The following is a 19,237-nucleotide window of genomic DNA, read 5'->3' as shown; positions in this document are numbered from 1 at the left end:
CCTGACTCCCACGGTCCTCTTTTCTTCCTTCCACCTGGGATCAACCTCAAACAGAAAGACCGACAACAATGGCTCAAAGACCTGATTTACCATCAAAATGATCCCACATAAGATCTGTTGTTCCTCATTCCATGACAACAAAGGCACAGGGGATGGAGAGAAGGCTATTTACATGAAACTTCAGAATAAAGCTTCAACTTACTTTCGGACCACTGTGGGCAGAGATGGAGGGAGGAAGGGGCAGGGCCTGATCAGTTTTTTTTTGTTTTTTTGGGCTAGGTCTCTGATGGCACAACGTTGGCTCCTACCTTAAGTCTACTTTCCAAAAAGATTAAAATTTAAAATCTTTAAATGATATATTTGTAACCAACATATTAAGAAAAATATGTATGCTTTCAGGATTATCCACTGTATCTATAGCATTTCCAAGGCCCTACCTTAATCTGGGGACACAGCCAAGGGGAAGGAAGACTTGAAAGTTTATTAAACCAAAAGGATTACTGCAAGTATTCCATCTGAGCAGTTATATTGGTTTCATTCACAGAAACTGACTGGATTAGCCAGATCTCAAAAACAGCTCTCAGTTTGTAGGGAAACAATTGGTTTGGTGGAAGTTCTACTATGAACAAACTAGATTTTGAAGACAGGATTTATTTCTTCCCAAATAAGAGGCTATTTTTCAGGGTACATGTATTTTTGTTGTTGTTGTTTAAGTAAGGATATTTTCAATGGAGTCCAAATATGGATGGAATTCAAGCCGACTTGGGAACCCAGGATCTGCCATGTGCAAAACACACTTGTCACCAAGGCTGAGGGAACTCTGTACTGCCTGCCAACCAGCTCTCTTTTCTCTCCTCTGAATTTGCTTCTCTGTCCTACCAGAAGTGAAACCAGACCACCCAGATTACACACCTTGCCTCAACTAGTGATCTAGACTTGTCTCTGCAAGACCAGATTCAGAGGAAACACCCCAGTGAGCCACATTTTTATCTCCAAACACCCGCCGCACCCACATGGACTCTACAACCAAAGTGAAGGGCTGGAGACAAGCAGCCAGGTGAATGGGACCACTTCTGACCTGAAACCCAGACACATCCTCTCCTGTGGAAGACCCAGACCCATGGAGGTGAACACTCAGGCCTTCTTATTATTTCTCTCACCAAGTAGCTCTATGACTTTGAGAAACTGAAATCACGGAAAATTCACTTTTCTTTCCATAAGGCGGCTTAACAACATCTGCCTCACGTATTTCAAAAAATTTTGCCAAAAAATAAAATAAAATGGTTACTCACAAAGGGAGTTTTCTAAGTAAAAATTGCAAAACAAAAAAACAAGATTCTTATCTGAAATTTCACAGTCGTGCATGCCCTATTGGTTAAGTGTACTATAATGATCTGTTCTGATTAAGATATTAATCTTAATCAGATTAGATCTGATACCTGGTTCCTTTGTTAGAAAAACAACACAGTTTATCAGTCTCTAAGTGGCCCATCAGGACTCAGTCCCTAGCCCAATAACTTGTCCAATATTTAGGCCATGTGCTTCTCTGTCACACATCATCCAGGTTTCTTCTGGTATATTCTCAACATGGGTTAACAACTATAGCCTGTGCGTACTTTTATAAATAAAGTTTTATTGGACCCAGGCACACCTGTTCATTTATGTGGCTGCTTTCCTGCTACCACAGCTGACATCAGCAGGTGTGACAGGCCCTATCTGGCCCTCAAAAGCCTATAATTTACTATCTGGCCCTTTACAGGAAAAAAAAAATCACTCACCACTGATCTAAATGATTAACCAGTACTTCCAAAAGCACACTTATTACAAGGGGGCTGGCCATGCAAGGTCTCTTCTGGGCTTCTAACGTCGTGAGGTAGTGTTACATTCCAGTGTAGACTGTGGCAAAGGAAATTCTACCTTATGTGGTCCTGGACAGACCCCAAGTGACACTCTCTGAGCCTCCCTGTGTGACCATAATGTATGCGTCCACCCACAACTGAGAGGTACACGCACCACGACACTTTCTTACTCTCTTTGACATTTTTGTAAGATGTGAGAAACATAATTATTAGGAGAGCCAAACTGATTTTTTAATTCTACCCCTCCCATTTTATAGATGAAGAAACTGACACCAAGTTAAATGTCTTGTCTAAAAGCCAAGAGTCACTGCCTGATTCAAGGGCTTCCCCTCAAGGTTTGCTAATTCTATTACTCATCAGGATAGATCTTTTTGTTAAAGGAAGATCTCTATGGAAAAAAAATATCTGGTTAACCTTACATATACACAGTATTAGGCCAAAAACACCATGACAATATTACTAGCACTTTGTGTATTCAGTAGGCAAAAAACATAACCATTTTTGCTTCTGTACAATCTCTATGCGACGAGAGAGGTGAACTGCAAAACTCAGGGTGGAGTCAATTTTCTTTCACTAATGTCAAATCTACAAATCTCAAATTTAATGCCCTCTCTAATTAAATTTAATGTCACATCTACGAATCTCTAATTGAATGCACTCAAGGAGCTAGGAAACCAAAAAAAACTTGTATAGTGCTGAACTGAGAGGAATAAATTCGGAATTTAACTTTTACCTCCATCTGCAGAGCTTCCGCCAATCCCCTTATGGCAAACTTGGATGAAGAGTAGGCCGTGAAACCAAACAATCCCAACTGTCCCGCCTGAGAAGACACAAACACGATCCTGCCCACCCGGCGCTCCTTCATGGTGCTGATCACTGCTCGGCTGGGATACACGCTGCCCAGGTAATTGACGCTCATTAATTTCTGTGGGGAACAGAGAAGCCACACGAGGAGAGAACAGGGTCAAGAGTTCTTCAGTGGAAGTCCATAAATGAATGAACAGCTACAGGATGCTGCAAAGGAGATGCTCAGCACCTTCTGTTTGAGGCCCACTTCAATCCTGTCTTGCCTTCTCACAATGACAACAATTAGATCTTCGCTGAAAATTGGTCAAAATTAGTTTTCCTCTTATGAAGTATACGACATGTTGCAGGTGATACTTTTTGAAAGATAGTTTTAGGAAAGAGCCTCCAAATGTTTCTAGTCCTACTGGGTCTATGCTACAGAAGGACCATAAACAGAGCAGGACAGTGGTTACCAGTTCAGATTTGGGGGTTCCATCTTTGGCTCTACCATTTGGTACCGATTTGACAATGAATCAGAAAGTCAGATGCTCAGCTCATTTTCTCAGCTGAAAAGAAGGTTAATCTTAGAATTACCACAGGGATTAAAAGAGAAAATACAAGTTAAATGCTAGTGCAATTTCCTGGCCCACGGCAAGCCAATACGCATTGGCTCTTATACTGCCATGGGCAAGGGCTTAAGTGGGCACTTAGAGTTTGTTACCCTCTTCCTAAAACTCTCGAAACCTTAACTTGAGAATCTAAGAATGCTTGCATTTAAATGTTTCTCTATTAAGAGTCTTATAGAAATATTAGCTTTACCAAAATGTAAAGCTAATCAATCTTAAGGTGTTTAAGATGGCCCCAAAAAGCAGGAGTGACATGGAGAAACACTTATCCCATTGGTTTTTAAGAAAGAGAGGTTGGGTGTCTTTAGACCAGGGCTATAATTATTTTAAATAATGAATAAAAGAATATGTGTGCAAGCATAGACAAGGAAATACATTAAATCATAAGTGATTATGGCAGGATGGTGGTCTTCCCATTTCCCCCCAAAATATATTTTAGTATCATTATATTGTTTTGATAATAAAAATATCCTTAAAAAATATCTGAAAAAAGGCGGTCCACAGTGTTCACTTTGGCACCTTGAGAGATCCCACTTCCTGGACAAACACATAAGAAAAAGAAAATAGAAATGGAAATAACAGCAAGAGCATTTTGCAAATTGAAGAACAGGAGGACCAGTGAGGAGTAACTTAGCAGAAGGTGGACAACTTAATTCTTAGCAGGTGTGGAGAAACTAAGAATAGACTGGGGGCTGGAGACATGGCTCAGTTGATAGAGCGCTTGCCCCACATGCACAAGGCCCTGGGTTCGATCCCCAGTACCACAAAACAAAACAAAACAGGACTGGACCCTAAAAATGACTCAAGAAGCACTGAGCACCTATGGGATGGGAAGGGCTACATGGGTGCAGGGCTGAGAGACAGGAGGTCAGGGTACAGGCAGTTGGGTAGAAACAGCCCAGATGTCCATCAACGACAACTGGATAAACATAAAGCACACCTCATTCAGTGGAGTGTTACCAGCCCATGCAAAGGAGGAGGTAATATAATACATGCTACAAGGCAGGGGACCTCAGAAACCATGCTGAATGAAAGGAGCCAGATACAAGGGCACTGATCACAGGGCTCCACTCATAAAAAACATCCAAAGCCAGGTGTGGTGGCGCACGCCTGTAATTCCAGCAGCTCAGGGAGGCTGAGCCAGGATGATCACGACTTCAAAGCCAGCCTCAGAAAAGCGAGGTGCTAAACAACTCAGTGAGATCCTGTCTCTAAATAAAATACAGAATATGGCGGGGGATGTGGCTCGGTGGTTGAAGGCCTCTGAGTTCAATCCCTGGTACCCATAGGGGGTTCCCTTTGTGGTGATGAAAATGTCTTGCAATTAGGGGTGGCAGTTACACAACACTGTGAACGTTGGAATGCAGTAAATGCCTCTAACTGTTCGCTTTAAAGTGGCTTATTTTATATGAATCTCACCTTACTTTAAAAAAATTGAGGTAGGACAAGGACAAATGCAAAAAAAGACAGTCCGATCTTAGAGGCCTCCCTCTCCACAGAGCAGATATGGCCCCTCTTCCAGCGTGGCCGGGACAGAGGTGTAGCTCCTAGCGAGGATCAGTCCAGGTTTAATAAAGTCTGCTGAACATAGACAGCCACTCTCCACCACGGTTGCCCTCAGGACACCACAGATAGGTGCATGTCTCCCAGGCAGGAGGCCAGGATTCTTTGTTACGGCTTCTGTTCAACCCAATAAATAAGACCTATGGAACCCGGTCCCACCCAAGATCTGGCCCTCTCACTGTACAGAGGGCCAGATGAGACAGCTCTACCCAGAGCACAGGACTCCCCTTTAGCCCTTTAGAGTCCTCATCTCAATGTACAAACATGGCCAGGCATCAGCAGCCACCCAAGCAAAGCCCCTAACACAAGACAGACACCCTGGCGCCTTAGAAGAAATAAACAAGGAAGCAGATGGAATGGAAGGACGAAAGGAAATTGACGAAGACTTCTCAGTATCCAGGGCTCAGGATGAGGAAGACACAGCACGGAGAAACCACGGAAAAGGGAAATCAAGAGACGCGTACTGTCTGGGGCTCCCAGGACCTCGCCAGGCACGGTGACTCCCTAGAAAGCCTCACAATCCTCAGCTTATAGACACTGTCACAACGAAGATTTGTTACAGGGAAAAGATACAAACAAAATCAATGGAAGAAAAGACACTGGGGACAAAGTCCAAAAGAAACCAGGTGCAGGTTTCCCACAGTCCCCGGGGGGGGGGGGGGGGGGGTGTCACATGGGACCTACTTGATTCTTACACAATGAGTTGGAACAACACGAGCTTCACATCTTCTGCCTGTCACTAACACCTGCACACTCTCACCTGGCATGAGCGCTTAGAGCGCTTAGTTTCCTGTTCACAGTCACACCCCCCATGCACCACCCACTGAGTGCCTTTGTTCCACCACCAGACACACACAGGTCAACAATGCCTACTCCTGCTGTCCAGGCGCACACGCCCCCTTCTTGAGGTCCCATCTATGCGTTTATCACAACCATGCAACTATATATGCCCCCATCCACCCTTTGTCCCCATGTTTAGTCAAACTGAGTCTGTGGGTTCTCACCTCCTATCACACACACACACTCACTCACACTCTCTCTCACTCACACACCTACTCCTTTTCTGGCTACCCCCCAAATCCTTTGTCTCATCACTTCATGCCTAGACTATAAGAACTGTTTTCCCAAATTAATTCTTTACACAGCTGCTGATATAATCTTCAAATCTCCCTTCCATTCCTTCCACATGAAGGTATACAAGTCTAGACAACTCTTTTAATGCCAAACTGATAAAGGAGCCCGAAGACACATCCCACCACTGTGCTTCTATCTACACCCTGACTCTCCTGCTTGCCTTAAGTAAATTCAGACTTGATGGTGCTTTCCCACGGCCCGCCAGAAGCAAGACAGTTACAAAATTGCCTCAGCAGTCTCCTTCTCTATAAAAGTTTAACTTCAGAGTCAAGAAAAATTCAAAACCATCAGCACTTTGAAGGCTGAGCAGAAAAACGTGGCAGATACATGCTAACTGCAAAATTCTGTGCCCTTAAAAAAGATTTCAAATCTAATGCCCATTTCTTTGATACTGAAAGAAATTTATTAAACGGGTTCCTTGGAAAACCTGCCTAATATAATATAAATAGGATGCATCATTTTCTGATCTTGAGTTGAGAACTCCAGTGAGACTATTCTTCAACTTTTTGGTCTCTTATTGTTCTTAATACTGGTACTTGACATGAAGACCCAACATCTTATGTGATCACAGCAAACACTGCAGTAATCTATCACAGAAGATGTTGCATTTTTCATTTTAGAGCTGAGAAAAACTGAGGTTCAGAGACCAGTCCGTTTTCTTAAGGTTCAGCGGTCACAGCCCTGGGACCAAGACCTTGTCAGCCCTCCTCAGTCTTCTCAAGCATCTATGAACGCCTGAATGCACTCATCTACTTTATTCTTAAAGCCCTTACCCAAGCCTTGTTCTGCTTTTTGTAGCTGGGCTGCCCCAGGAAGCAAACATTTGTACTTACTTCAAAAGTGCTAACTTCGAGATCTTCGAATTTTCCCGACAGTGATAGTCCTGCGCAGTTGACAAGCATGTCCACTGGGCCCAGTTTCTCCTGAGCCTAAAAAAAAAAAAAAGAAAAATGTAACAAAGTGAAAGTAAGAGAGAGAAGAAAAGAATCACTTAGCAGCAAGTCAAGGCCAGTAAATGAAACCTACAAAACTGTTCAACATACAGGGAAGATTTACCAATTCCAAGTCACAGAGCAAAATGGTAAGAACCAATCAAAAATCAAGCGCTCTAATTCCGGTCAACCCCACCTCTTACTTGTTTTATGACATTCTCTACTTGGTTGTAGTCTTGAGATACATCAACTGAGATACAGAGCACCACCTGTTTAGGAAAATAAATAAATGTCAGAGATATGCAAGTGCTGAAACTAATTTTAAAGTTATTTTTAATTAAAAGTAATCCTTTATGATAAAGGTGGATGATTCTGAATGGACAGATCAGTGACTGAAACCGGTTCGTGATGCAGTTAAGACAGTTTGACCTAGGAATTATGGAATGGGGGTTGGAAGAGCACTGGCACCCATCTGGAATGCCTGGTGCTTCACTTTGGCTGAGCGTCCCCACAAAGGCTGATGTGTTGAAGGCTTGATCCCCAGCCTGTGGTGCCACTAGAAAGTAGAAAACCTTTAGAAGAGGGAGCCTGGTGGGAGGAAGACAGGCCACTGGAAGGAGGCCCTTGAAGAGGATACTGGGACCCAGCCTCTTCTTCTGTCTTCACTTCCTGAGTGCCAGGAGGCGAGCGGCTGTGTGGTGGTGTGTGTCTACGGTCTCAGCTACTTGGGAGGCTAAGGCAGAAGGATCTCTGGAGCCCAGAATTTCAGGGCCAGCCTGGGCAACATAACAAGACTCCATGTCAAATAAACAACAACCAAAAAAGAGACCCATTTCTTTAGGAATTGACACAGCAGGATGGAAATTTTTATTTACTGGAAGAAGGAACTGTAGCCAAAAGATTTAAATTCCTAAGAAAAGGAAACAGTCCCGATCATAAACACAACCTGGAATATTCTAGACAAGAGGGCTTTGCCCTTGGTTGTATTACACCCCAAGTAGATTTTATTTCCAAGTCATCATGTAGAAAACATTTTTTGAAAAGAGGGTAGGCATCATAGGATTAATTTTAAAATGTGTCTTTTAATACATTTCACAAAGCATCAGACCATCTGTGGCATAAAACCTATGCCACAGACAAGTGAAATTTCAAAGAAAAATATTAACGAATTATCAGGACAAAAATACCCCCCTGCAGGGCCTCCTCACTGGGAAAAACAAGCCAGTCCAGGCAGAAGGATCAAGCTCTCACCCGCCCAGCCCTGATGACTTGCCCCCTCCACAGGATGGAGACAAGTTATCTTCCACCTGACCTAAAGCCCAGAGCGGAGATGGTGCTGGCAGCAGGCAGCACGGCCTTCAGCTACCACCTTCCTGTCCATCACGAGTCCCGGGAACACAGGGGAAGCGGAGGGGGCTACATCCACCTTCTGATGTCTCAGAGAATGGGGTACAGTCAGGGGCCACAGGCCTAGAGAAAAACTCTGTGGACAAGGAATTTTATCTTAGCTTAGGCTGCAGCACAATAGGGAACTGATTAAACAGACTCTGGGGTCCCCCATATTGTGTGCCATAGCAGTCTGAAAAAATGAGGGAGATTTATTTTTATTGAGATGGAAAGATCTGTATTAAATTCATGAATGGGGAAAAAGTGATTAAAACCACAGTGAAATACTACTTAAAACCCATCTGAAAGGCAAAGCTTAAAAGTCTGCTAATACCAAGTGTTGACAAGGATGTGGAACAATCTAAACCACCACTGACTGCTGGGAGTAAAACCAATTTGGAGAGGGTGAAGACACATGGCTACGTGTACAGCAGCTCAGCAATTCCATTTCTAAGTATGTACCATTGCTGCACATGTGTACAAAGAGACAGTGCTCTTATAATAGCAAAAGCCAAAAGAAACTACCAGAAAAAAACTAGAAACAACCTAAAAATCCACCCAACAATAGAACCAGTGAACAAAAGGTAAATTATAATTGAACACTATATAGGAGTAAAAAAATTAAGTGAACTCCTATGTAATGCAACAATATAAAAGGCTTTTTAAAAATAAAATTGAGATCTGGGGGTTGTGGCTTAGTGGTGGAGCGCTTGCCTAGCATGTGTGATGTACGGGGTTTGATTCTCAGCATAGCAGATAAACAAATAAATAAAATAAAGGTCCAGCAACAACTAAAAAAAATATATTTTAAAAAACTAAAAAAAAAAAATATTGAATGAAGAAAGAAAGTTGTGCAAAAATGCATAAAGAATGATGACATGTCCATCTATGGAGACTGAAAGTACATTAGTGATTGCCCAGGACCGAGAGTGGGTAGAGCGGGAGAGGTGAGATTGCCAGTGGGTGTGGAGATTCTTAATGGGGTAAAGGGAGTGTTCTAGAATTGACTGTGGTGGTGGTTGCTCAACTGTGATTTATATTCAAAAGCAAAGATTGCACACTTCAAATGGGGCGATTTTGTGTGGTGTGCGAATATATCTCAAGAAAGCAGTTTAAAAAAAAAAGATGCCAGAGAGTTAAAAAAGAAACAGAACTTTAAAAAAACAAAACAAAACAAAAAAAACCTGTTATCAGATCATACATATTTTACTAAAAATGGTAGAAGTTTTTAAAAAAGCAAGGAAGGATCAACACAAAACTCAGGTGGGGGTATCCTCCAGGGATGAGAGGCTGGTGTGGGGGATACTCTGTTAAACTCCATTTCTTTAACTTGAGTGACAGGTGTCTAGTAACTAATTTGTCATTATGCTTCATCCTCAAGTATACATCAGGTGTCCCATTTTATTCACCAAAAATTTCCACAACCAAAAGTGTTTCAAATACCTTATCCTCCTAAGCATTTGTATAAATTTCATTTAAATGAATGAGTCGGCAATGATGGCCCAGGCCTGTAATTCCAGTGACTCTGGCTGAAGCAGGAGAATCTCAAGTTCAAGGCCAGCCTGGAAAACTTGGCTAGACCGTGCCTCAAAATTAAAAAAAAATATGGGGCTGGGGGTGTAGGTCAGTGCTAAAGCACCCATGGATTCAATCTTTAGCACCAAAAAAAAAAAATTATATATATATATATAAAATAACTGAAATGACCATCTGTCAGGTGTGCAAGAGAGAGTCTATACTTTTTTTTTTTTTTGGTAATAACCTGAGTTCCTAGCCAATTGAAACAATTTCACCTTTTGAAAAACAGTCTGATTTAGTGTAGCTGAGCCAGGAAAATCATAGTTGCTTTCAGTGATCCAGCTGAAGTAACCCTGGTTTTCCTTTCTCCAACTGTGTTGATGCTATAGGAAATGCCTCCTGAAGAGGGTGCTTTACCTGTTTGTCATTAATAGAGTGCTTTTCGATTTCCTTCTTGGCCTGCAGCAGCCTGTCCTGAAAGCAACACAGAACAATTAGAGCAGGTGACTGCATGCCTGACGGCTGGTTTGCTGAAAAGGACAGAAAAAGCAATTGTTTGTATAAATATTTCTTAAATTCTATAAACTACACAGGACACACCTTCATTGAGTAGCTACAGGCCCCAGTCCATGAGAGAAAGAATCAAAATATTTCAAGCTATGAATACATGATAGCCCATTTTCAAATTTATTGCAGAGAAACAGAAAAATAAATAAATTCAAATTGTGAATATGCGGCATGGATTGTTGATGGTGGCTCTAACAAATGTTTTGATCTGACACTATTTAATAGTGCTGGAAAGCGCGAGCGGCTTCACACAGCTGCAGGTATGCAGGTGCTGGTAAGCCATCATCCAAAGGCCCCAACGAGAGAAGGGAAAGCTATGCCCGGCCCATTTCCAAAAACCACTCCTCGACAAGCCAAGCTACCCAGGCAAATGAGTGATCTTCCCAAGGTTTCAATTTTGTTTGTTTTGCTTATTTTTGAGAAAAAAAAAAGATATAGTTTACAGAATCTTAATCTGCCACAGAAGTAACTTAAATATATCCTGAGAAAATAGAAAAGAACAAAAAGGGAGTGGGGTGATTCCCCAGGACACACAAGGTTTCCAATCATGCGTGTGTCTATAATAAAATGATACTGTTCTTTTCATAAAGATACACACAGGACAGCCAAGATCGGTATGAAAAATTATATTAGAAGATAAAGAATTTCTCAAAGCCCAGAGGCTCCCACGGGCATTCAGTTCCAGCTAGGAGAGGACCCCTGCCGGACACCTGCTACTACTACCCCCTACTACTCTTTCATTCATCCTGCATCGAGGACCAGCCTTGTGAAAAAGTATAAATAAAAGGTAGCTAATTCTGCCTTTCCCAATTTTTGAAAACAAAAAGTTATGGGTGACAAGCCTGATTCTGGGTCATAATTTGAACACTGTCCCCTGAGGTCCACCCTGGCCTGCCTTTCCCAGGGGCCCTGTTCAGCCGACCACCCCTACTGAAGCGGTTCATCCCAAAGCCAGGAGGCCATGCTAGCACTACCATCCTCTCTGTCCTTCCCTCATTTCTTCATTCAACAAATCTGTCTTGAGCACCTGCTGTGCACCAAGCATTACGCTCTATGCTCTGCGCCCAAGAGCAGTGGACACGGTCACAGCCACTTCCTCAGCCTTGCGTGGGGTCAAGAGGACTTTAGGACTGTTCTTATGCACACAGTGTGACTGCTCTGTCCTCTAAAACAACTGTGGCAAGACTAACAGACCCTGAGAGAAAACAGACCCTGCATCAACCCTAAGTGTCAGGAGGGATGAGAGTCCCGTGGTGCGTGGATTTCACTAGAGATGTACACACTTCACGCCATCAGCAGTCAGAGACAAACACTCCGCGCCTTTGGGCTTCAGCTTCAGAATGTGAAACACCTACACACCTTCGGGAATGAGCTTCAGAATCACTGCTGCCAGCCCTTTCGGCCTCCTATGCCCAGGTGCGCTGCTTAACCACACCTCAGCCTATCTCCAGATCCACGATATCTACGATAATGCTGTCTGATATGCTACTGCCACTAAATAGATACTTGGTGAGCTGATCTGACTTCAACAGAGAAGTCCTAGGCCTAAACACAGAAAAGAACCAGTAGTTTAAGTATCACAGTCACATCAGGGAGGGAGCACTTCCCAGCACAGCTGCGAGTACTAGAACTCTTGGCACAGCCTCTCTGCTTAATTTAAAGCACAATAAGTAAGTCAGCAATAATGAACCAAGAACACCTACCTCATTTCGTGCAACCAGAGTTATAAATGCTCCTTGTTTATAGCACTCAATTGCAATGCACTTTCCAATGCCACTGGAACCTCCTGTAACCTATGAACAAAATAATGACATCTTAGCACTTCCAATCTTTCCTCCATAGGAAGTTCATTAAAATCATTATGATGGAATGGGGGGGTGGGTGTAGCTCAGTGGTAGAACACTTGCCTTCACACATGAAGCCCAGGGCTCTACCCCCAGCAGAACAGAGCAGAATAGAACAGAGTAATTATTAGGGGTTCTACAAGAACTGCCCAGCTCTTGCGGCTTCTTCCCACCAGGCTGAGTGTGTGAAGTTAGTGCAAGCATGAAGAACTATACTGTCAGCAGAGCCAACTGCTTCGTTTTCAGTGCTGACCTGTAAAGCACACACCTATAATTTTCTGAGTTCACTAGAGGGAAAGCTAATAAATAATGTATTAGTCTGCCTTGAATTCAAAATCCACATGAATTTTCTTGCCTTACTGCGCATCTATATAATACTATATCTACAACCGATTGAAAGAGTGGTCACCTGTGCATATCTTGTATTTTAAATGACTCCTTATTATATAATATATGATCAGAATATCCTGAAATACCACACTTTTCTTCCTGCAGTGTTCTATTCCTCAGTTCCATTTACCCTTCCATCATAGGGCCTTTGCACGTTCTATTTTTCTTGCTACCAATGCTTTCCTCCTGCTCTTTTTATGTGGCTGCAAATCTCAGCTCAAACACTACTTCTTCAGGTAAGCATTCACTGTACCCTGATACACCCCCCAGCCCATTTTTAGAACTGCATTCTTTTTTCTTTACTTTATGGTACTCACACAACCCAACAGTCATACATCTGTGTGATTGTTTGATTCACAATCATTTCTCCCATCACCATCCCACAAACTCCACAGAAATCCCAATGCTATTTCCATTCTCTACTATATTCCTAGCACTTGGCACAGGGGAGACTCTACATATTTCACTTAATCAGACAAATGCAGAGCTGTCTTTCTGGTCATTGTCCTGTTATGCCAGGTAACTATTAATGGGTACAGAGGTGGGGCTTTCCCTGGGAGAAGCATTTCTTACATGACATGGAGTCTCAGGGTAAAATGGAGTCTGTTTGGTCATTGCCCATATAGCCTGCCCCATAACAGTTCCTATGCCAATTACATATTTCAAGATACTACATCCTGCTTTTTAAAAGATTATGTACAGGGCTGGGCTTAGGATTACATGTGTGAGAAGCTGGATTCCATCCCCAGGTCTGGCAAAAAAAAAAAAAAGTCATAAAGTCTATGACAAAAAACTAAAGACTTTATAATATTACATTAAAGAGCAGTTTCAAAATATAGCTATTTCCCTACAGTCAGCCCTTCAGGTTATTTTGAATATTTTACTGTTAGATATAAATCATGCTTTAGGGAACATCTCCCGTGACTTCAACACCATGAAGCCACTCCCACACCGAGGCTTATCTCCTTGTGACTTGCAGGCACCCTTCATTTCTCCTAACCTCAACTGGCCACCAGTGGAGAGATTTCTCTGGTGGATAATTAACCAATTATCTATAGAAGGTTATTATAAAAATGAGCCCGTGGCCTGGGCTGAAAGCAGGCTCTGAGAAAGTCTTTACTATCAGGATGTTTCACGGGTTGTTTTGGTTTATTAGATTTCACCAGATAGCAACTAGAAGGGGCCCTAAAATGTCCCTGTTTTATGATTCTGTCCTTGCTGCTAAACTGTCCCTCCACCCTACGTCACCCACACACCTCTACCTCCAAACCCTTCGGACACTGCAGAGTTCAGTTCAAATATCCCCTCCTTCATGAAGCTTCTCCTGACTCTGTCACAAAGTCCTGCCCTTACCTGTTGATGTCTGCCTGTGAAGTGACTTCACTGACATCCTGGCTCCCTCCAGACCTCCACTCCGTTCCTTAAGGACGAATGCCAAGTGCACTTGATCTCTCTCATTCCTAGCACCAAACCTTGCAACAAGCAGTCACTAAATAAACATTTGCCTACATTATTTTGCAAAATGGAATGTGATGCCATTTCCCTAGAAAACAGGATGCTGAAAGAACTTGTAAGCTTATTATTATAAAATCAATTAATGCAAGTGGAAGTTATGAGTTATTGAGAAAATTTATATGCTGTGTGGATATAGCTATAGTTATGGCTGTCCTTTTTCTAGGCTGTATGTAGGGAAGTTAGCTATGTAAATTTGCTGCAGGGCAAAAAACAAGGCTTAAGCCCTGTAATTTTTAAGATTTTTGTATAACAGGAGTAGGACTTCCACTTCCAGGTCAAGGCTCTTGGGAAACTACCTTCTAGTCAAGCCAGCTAATTCTTAGAAGGTATCCAAAAACACACTAAGGCCAACTCTGTGTTACTCTGAATGTTGCGAGACAAGTAGTTAGCCAAGTGGGGGACACTAAAGTCACCAGTTTAATTTCCTTTCTGTATCACTCCTCTTACTGCCCATTGCAAATACTGTTTCAATGTTACTCTCTCTTTAGTTACACCTTATAACCCTTACTGGGAGCAGCAGGAGCTGGCTTACTGCCACCAAAACTGCTCCCCATCATCCAAAAAAAGGGAGGACTGAAACCCACACCAGTGTGTGATATGTGCTGCCTGGGGTCACTATCCACAGACAGATAGCACAGCACAGAGGAATCGTCCTATAATTGGTAAATAGCTCCAAATCCTTCATGAAGATTAGCTCCTGTGCTGCTCTATGCCTAACAAATCTCAAGTAAATTACACTTTCCTCTTTTGAGGACATTAAAAAAGACAGATGGTGAGATCACGTGAATTATTCATGTCAAGCTCACATCCTTTTTAGTGGTTGTATATGTAGGTTATTTTTAGTATTAAAGAGGGACAAGAAATTCCTTGTCTGTCCCAACAGACAGGACACTTGTTATTTTACCTGTGACCTGGAACTCGATGGGAAAGAAGGACTAGCATCAAGGTTGAATAAACTTTCTTATAAATACTGAATTAAAATTTTCATTCCAATTTTGGTTTTGCATTATTCCCCTAAGTTCTTCTCTGCAAGCACAAGTTCTGAAAGAATCCAACTTTTTTAAAGCCAGGTTTTGAGGCACAAGTTCTCTTGTGGATGTGAACCATTCAGAACCTGGTGTGATTATTAGATTTTACTCCCTCTCTCTAGTCAATCTACACCCAACTCCTCATCTTCCACATCAGGAACCGCAGGAGCTGAAAATAATCTCATAGTTTAAAAAAAAAAAAAAAGAAAGAAAGAAAGAAAGGAAACAGAAAGAAAGAAAATACATTTTATCATTAACAAACCCTAGTTCAGACTTAAAGCACACTAAAATAAATAACCACCCTATTTTGATTTTGTAACAGTCCAGTGGAGAGGTGAGATGGCAGCAACAGGTATATGTCACCTCAGGCACTAAGATGGTATACACTGCCAACTTAGTGACTAGCTCTCCTTACTCATAACTCCAGGCCTCAGTGAGCCTCAGGCTGTGGGGTCCAAACAAGAAAACTGGCGAGAAAGCCAGAGCTGACTGACAGCGAAGCCCCGGGCACAGGGGACAGGCATCCTCTGGGTTTGCGAAAGGTGCCACACTTGCAGAATAGGGACAAGGGAGCTTCCGGTGAGAAACCAAACTATTCACATCTCCTTCAGTCCTGAAGCCCTAGCCACGTCATTTAGCTCTGAAATCGTGGCAAAGAATCTCACTGAAGCAGCAATCGCGGACACCCAGCTGCGCTCTCAGACAGGCAGTGCAGACCCGACGGAGCCGCCCTTGCCCGCCAGACCACGGGGTTCCGCGAGCAGTTTCCCCCAGGTGAGTCACTTCCTGCACTCCTTTGGCAGCTGTCCTTTCTGTCCCTCGCACGGGCCATCCTCCAATCCCGAGCCTCCTCGGCGGGTCCCGATGGCTCGTGACCCCCTTCCCTGCGGTCCACCCTCACGACCCTGCAGGCCGTGGCGGCCCTCCCCTGGGTCGGCGCGGCACCTTGCGCGCCGCCGACCGCTGCGTCCTTGGCAAAGTTTCTCGGCCACTCTGTTGACTCATCGGGAAAGCCGAGGACCCAAACATCCACATCCCAGGGATGCTCTGGGCACCACGGAGCAGCTACCGAGGTCCTGGAGCCCGACAACCCCGTTGGCTGGAGTTGATCCCGTCCACCGCAATCTGGCCCCGGGGAGAGCCAGATGCCACGGAGGGCGGGTCCTCGAGGCCGGGCGCCCGGCCCGGAGGGGCAGTGCCAGGGTGGACGGCGGCAGGTGACTCCCCTTTTGCCGTCCATTCCCGGGGACCACGGCCTGGAGGAAGGCTCGTCGGCCTCGGTCGCGGGTTGGCGGAACGGACCGGGAGGTCTGGGCGCAGCAACAGGAGGCCACTCACCACTACGTGCGCCCCTGGCAGGGCGAGAGGCTTGGGGCTGATGAGCGGAGACACCATGTAGAGCAGCAGCACGAAGGCCACGAGGAAGGCGGCGACCAGCAGCAGCATCGCTCGGCCGAACCGCGGGCCGCGGCGGGCGGAGCGGCACAGGCTCGGGCGCCCAGGCGCGCGACAGCAGCGGCAGCACTCGCAGCGGCTGCGGCTGAGGCTGGGGGATCACGCGCGGCCGGCGCAGCAGGAGCCGAAGTGTTTGGGTTTGCGGGCGAGGGCGGGACGCAGGCCGAGGGGAAGAGGAGGAGCCGGAGAGGGCCGCACCGGGGCGGGGCGGCGCGGCGCAGCAAGGCGCGGCCAAGGGTGGGGAGGCCGTCCGACTCGCAGCAAGGGGCCTGGAGGTCTCCACCCCGCAAGGTGGGGACCCTGCAACCTCTCCTCGCAGGTGGGGCCTCCCCGCGCTTGGCGAGCGAGCGACCCCGGGCAGCGCCGCCTCGGAGCGCTGCTGGGAAGGGCCCGGGTGACTGGCTCCGGGAGTGCGCTGAGGTTGCGTCTTAGGACCCCGCAGAGTAGGTTTCCAGCCCTTCCTTCTCCCGGCGCGAGGCCGAGGGCCGCCACCGCTCCATCCTGGGAGTTCCGCCGCCTCCCGCTCCGGCTCGCCCGGCCTAGGGGGTGCCCGAGAGCACTCTAAACCGTGGCTGTAGGATCTCGGATCGTGCTCGGTGTGCAGGCCACAGATTAAACGCTGAATCCTAGGTTCCAGTTCATGTTTCCTGGCGTACTTAGAAAATGGTCACAGCCCACTTTCATTTTTTCAGAGGACCAGGAAAGCCTTCGCAAGGAGTTTTGAAAAATCACCAAGAGGATTTGGTTTCGTTGGGCTCAGAGTTCAACTTTCCAAGGCAGGTTCAAAACTAAACAAGTCAGCTTTATGGGGAGCTAATTCACGTACCATAAATATGCAATTCACCAATTTAATGTGCATGATAACTGGCATTTAATAGTCACAGTTGTGCAACTGTCATCACAATTTCATACCATTTTGTTACACCCCCAAAGGAGTGCCGTAATCATTAGCACTCACTCCCCATTTTCTCCCAAACCCTGCCCAGCCCTACGCAATCACTAATCAGTCTACAGATTTGTCTATTCTGGATATTTCATATAAATGGAAATATAATAATATGTAACCCTGTGTCTGGATTCTTAGCACGTTTCAAGGTTCATTCGTGGTAGACAATGTGTAATATTACTTTTTTATTGCCAAATAATATTCTATTTTATGGCAATATTGTGTTTTATTTTTCCATTCATTCACTGTCATTTAGGTGGTTTCCACTTTTTGGAATGTGGGATGTAGCTTGGGGTTAATGTGCTTGCTTTTGTCTAGCATATTTGAAACCCTGGGATCAACCTCCAGTATATCCTGCCCCGCTCACTACACCTGTGGTACTATGAGCATTTATGTACACGTTATTGTGTGGACATACCTTTTAAATTCTCTTGGGTGTAGATCTAGGAGTGGAATTAACCAGATCTTATGGGAACTCTGCTTAACCAATTGAGGGATTACAGACTTTGCCAAAGTAACTGTACCATTTTACACTCCCACCAACACTTTATGTGAGTTCCCTTTTCTCTACATTCTCACTAATGCTGGTTATCTGTGGTCATACTGTGGTTTTGATGTGCATAAGGCATATATTTTTGTTTGCTTACTTAAAAAAAAAAGGAAATGCTATTATAGTACAAATACCAAAGAGCTAAAGAGCAAAAGGAATTGAGTTTTCTTCTTTCTTGACTTACTGTCCAGAATTAAACTGTGAGATTCGAGGGTATGGTCCTCAAGACTTCTAAACCTGTTGGAAGTTTGGGGAGGGGTCTCCAAACCACCTTCAGTGTGATAGTTTGTTGGAGGAATTCATAGAAGTCTCTGAAAGCTATTATACTCATGATTATAGTTTATTACAGGGAAAGGGCACAGATCAAAATCAGCCTAGGAAAGAAGTATATAGGACAAAGTCTAGAGGGTTCTAAATATAGACCTTCTGTTGTCATCTCCCATGGGATTAGGCTGTGTTTCCTTCCCAGTATTGATGTTTGAAGTACTGCCAACCAGGGAAGCTCACCTGAGCCTCTTGTGTGAAGAGTTTTTACTGGGGCCTCCCAGAAACCAAGGACAGAGACCAGACCTTCTCTCAAGATAATGCTGAATTCTTAACTACACAAGCCTGGCCAAAGTTCTCTTACAGCAAAACAAACATGTGCCTAATACCTAGAAGAACCAGTTTATAATCAGAGGCTTTTAACTCAATTTCCCAATACATTTGACCATCAGGGTATTATAATCTCACACACGATGCCAGTGTGACACTGTATCACCATATGGTAGTAAACGTAACCTCAAATACAAGAGTCAAAAAGTAGTGGTTCATTAGAGTTCTGGGCATCCAGCAATAGTTGGTCCAGCTCATCATCATAGCATATAACCAAAGTGTCTCTCAGAACAATGCCACTCAGGCTGGCAAGTTTCCATTTGACCCTTTTGGGGCTCAGAGAATTATACCTCAAAGAATATGGCACTTTGGAGCACAGTGAGAGTTTGTCCAAAAGGAAAAGCTTATCTTGCTTCTGCCCACGCAAGCTTAGAAAGAGACTCCCTGGAATACCCTTATCTGTATTCAGAGCAGACTGCAAAAAGAAACACAGTTGCCTTCCACCCCCACCCCAATCCCATCATCTATCTCAGGAAAGAAGACA

The 19,237-nt window shown here is 44.3% G+C and overlaps 1 protein-coding gene across 2 annotated transcripts in view; it reads right to left on the bottom strand.

Annotated features, from left to right (window-relative positions):
* The window catches only part of Kdsr (3-ketodihydrosphingosine reductase), a 37,649-nt gene extending 20,735 nt beyond the window's left edge, over window positions 1-16,914 (bottom strand). Inside the window, exons 1-6 of one of the 2 annotated variants that reach the window (XM_076837258.1) lie at window positions 16,487-16,914; window positions 12,075-12,164; window positions 10,222-10,278; window positions 7,104-7,169; window positions 6,802-6,897; window positions 2,593-2,784 (exon numbers count right to left, since the gene is read on the bottom strand). In XM_076837258.1, the coding sequence (XP_076693373.1) occupies window positions 2,593-2,784; window positions 6,802-6,897; window positions 7,104-7,169; window positions 10,222-10,278; window positions 12,075-12,164; window positions 16,487-16,594 (609 nt within the window). In that variant the 5' untranslated portion in view covers window positions 16,595-16,914. The remainder of the gene's footprint in view (window positions 1-2,592; window positions 2,785-6,801; window positions 6,898-7,103; window positions 7,170-10,221; window positions 10,279-12,074; window positions 12,165-16,486) is intronic. The other variant, XM_076837257.1, reaches the window with a different exon arrangement.
* Window positions 16,915-19,237: the final 2,323 nt, after the last annotated feature.

This window comes from Callospermophilus lateralis, chromosome 17 (assembly GCF_048772815.1).
Source record: "Callospermophilus lateralis isolate mCalLat2 chromosome 17, mCalLat2.hap1, whole genome shotgun sequence".
In the NCBI taxonomy this organism is placed as follows: Eukaryota; Metazoa; Chordata; class Mammalia; order Rodentia; family Sciuridae; genus Callospermophilus; species Callospermophilus lateralis.
The sequence above is the reverse complement of the archived record's forward strand: the minus strand, read 5'-3'. Positions and strand labels throughout refer to the sequence as shown.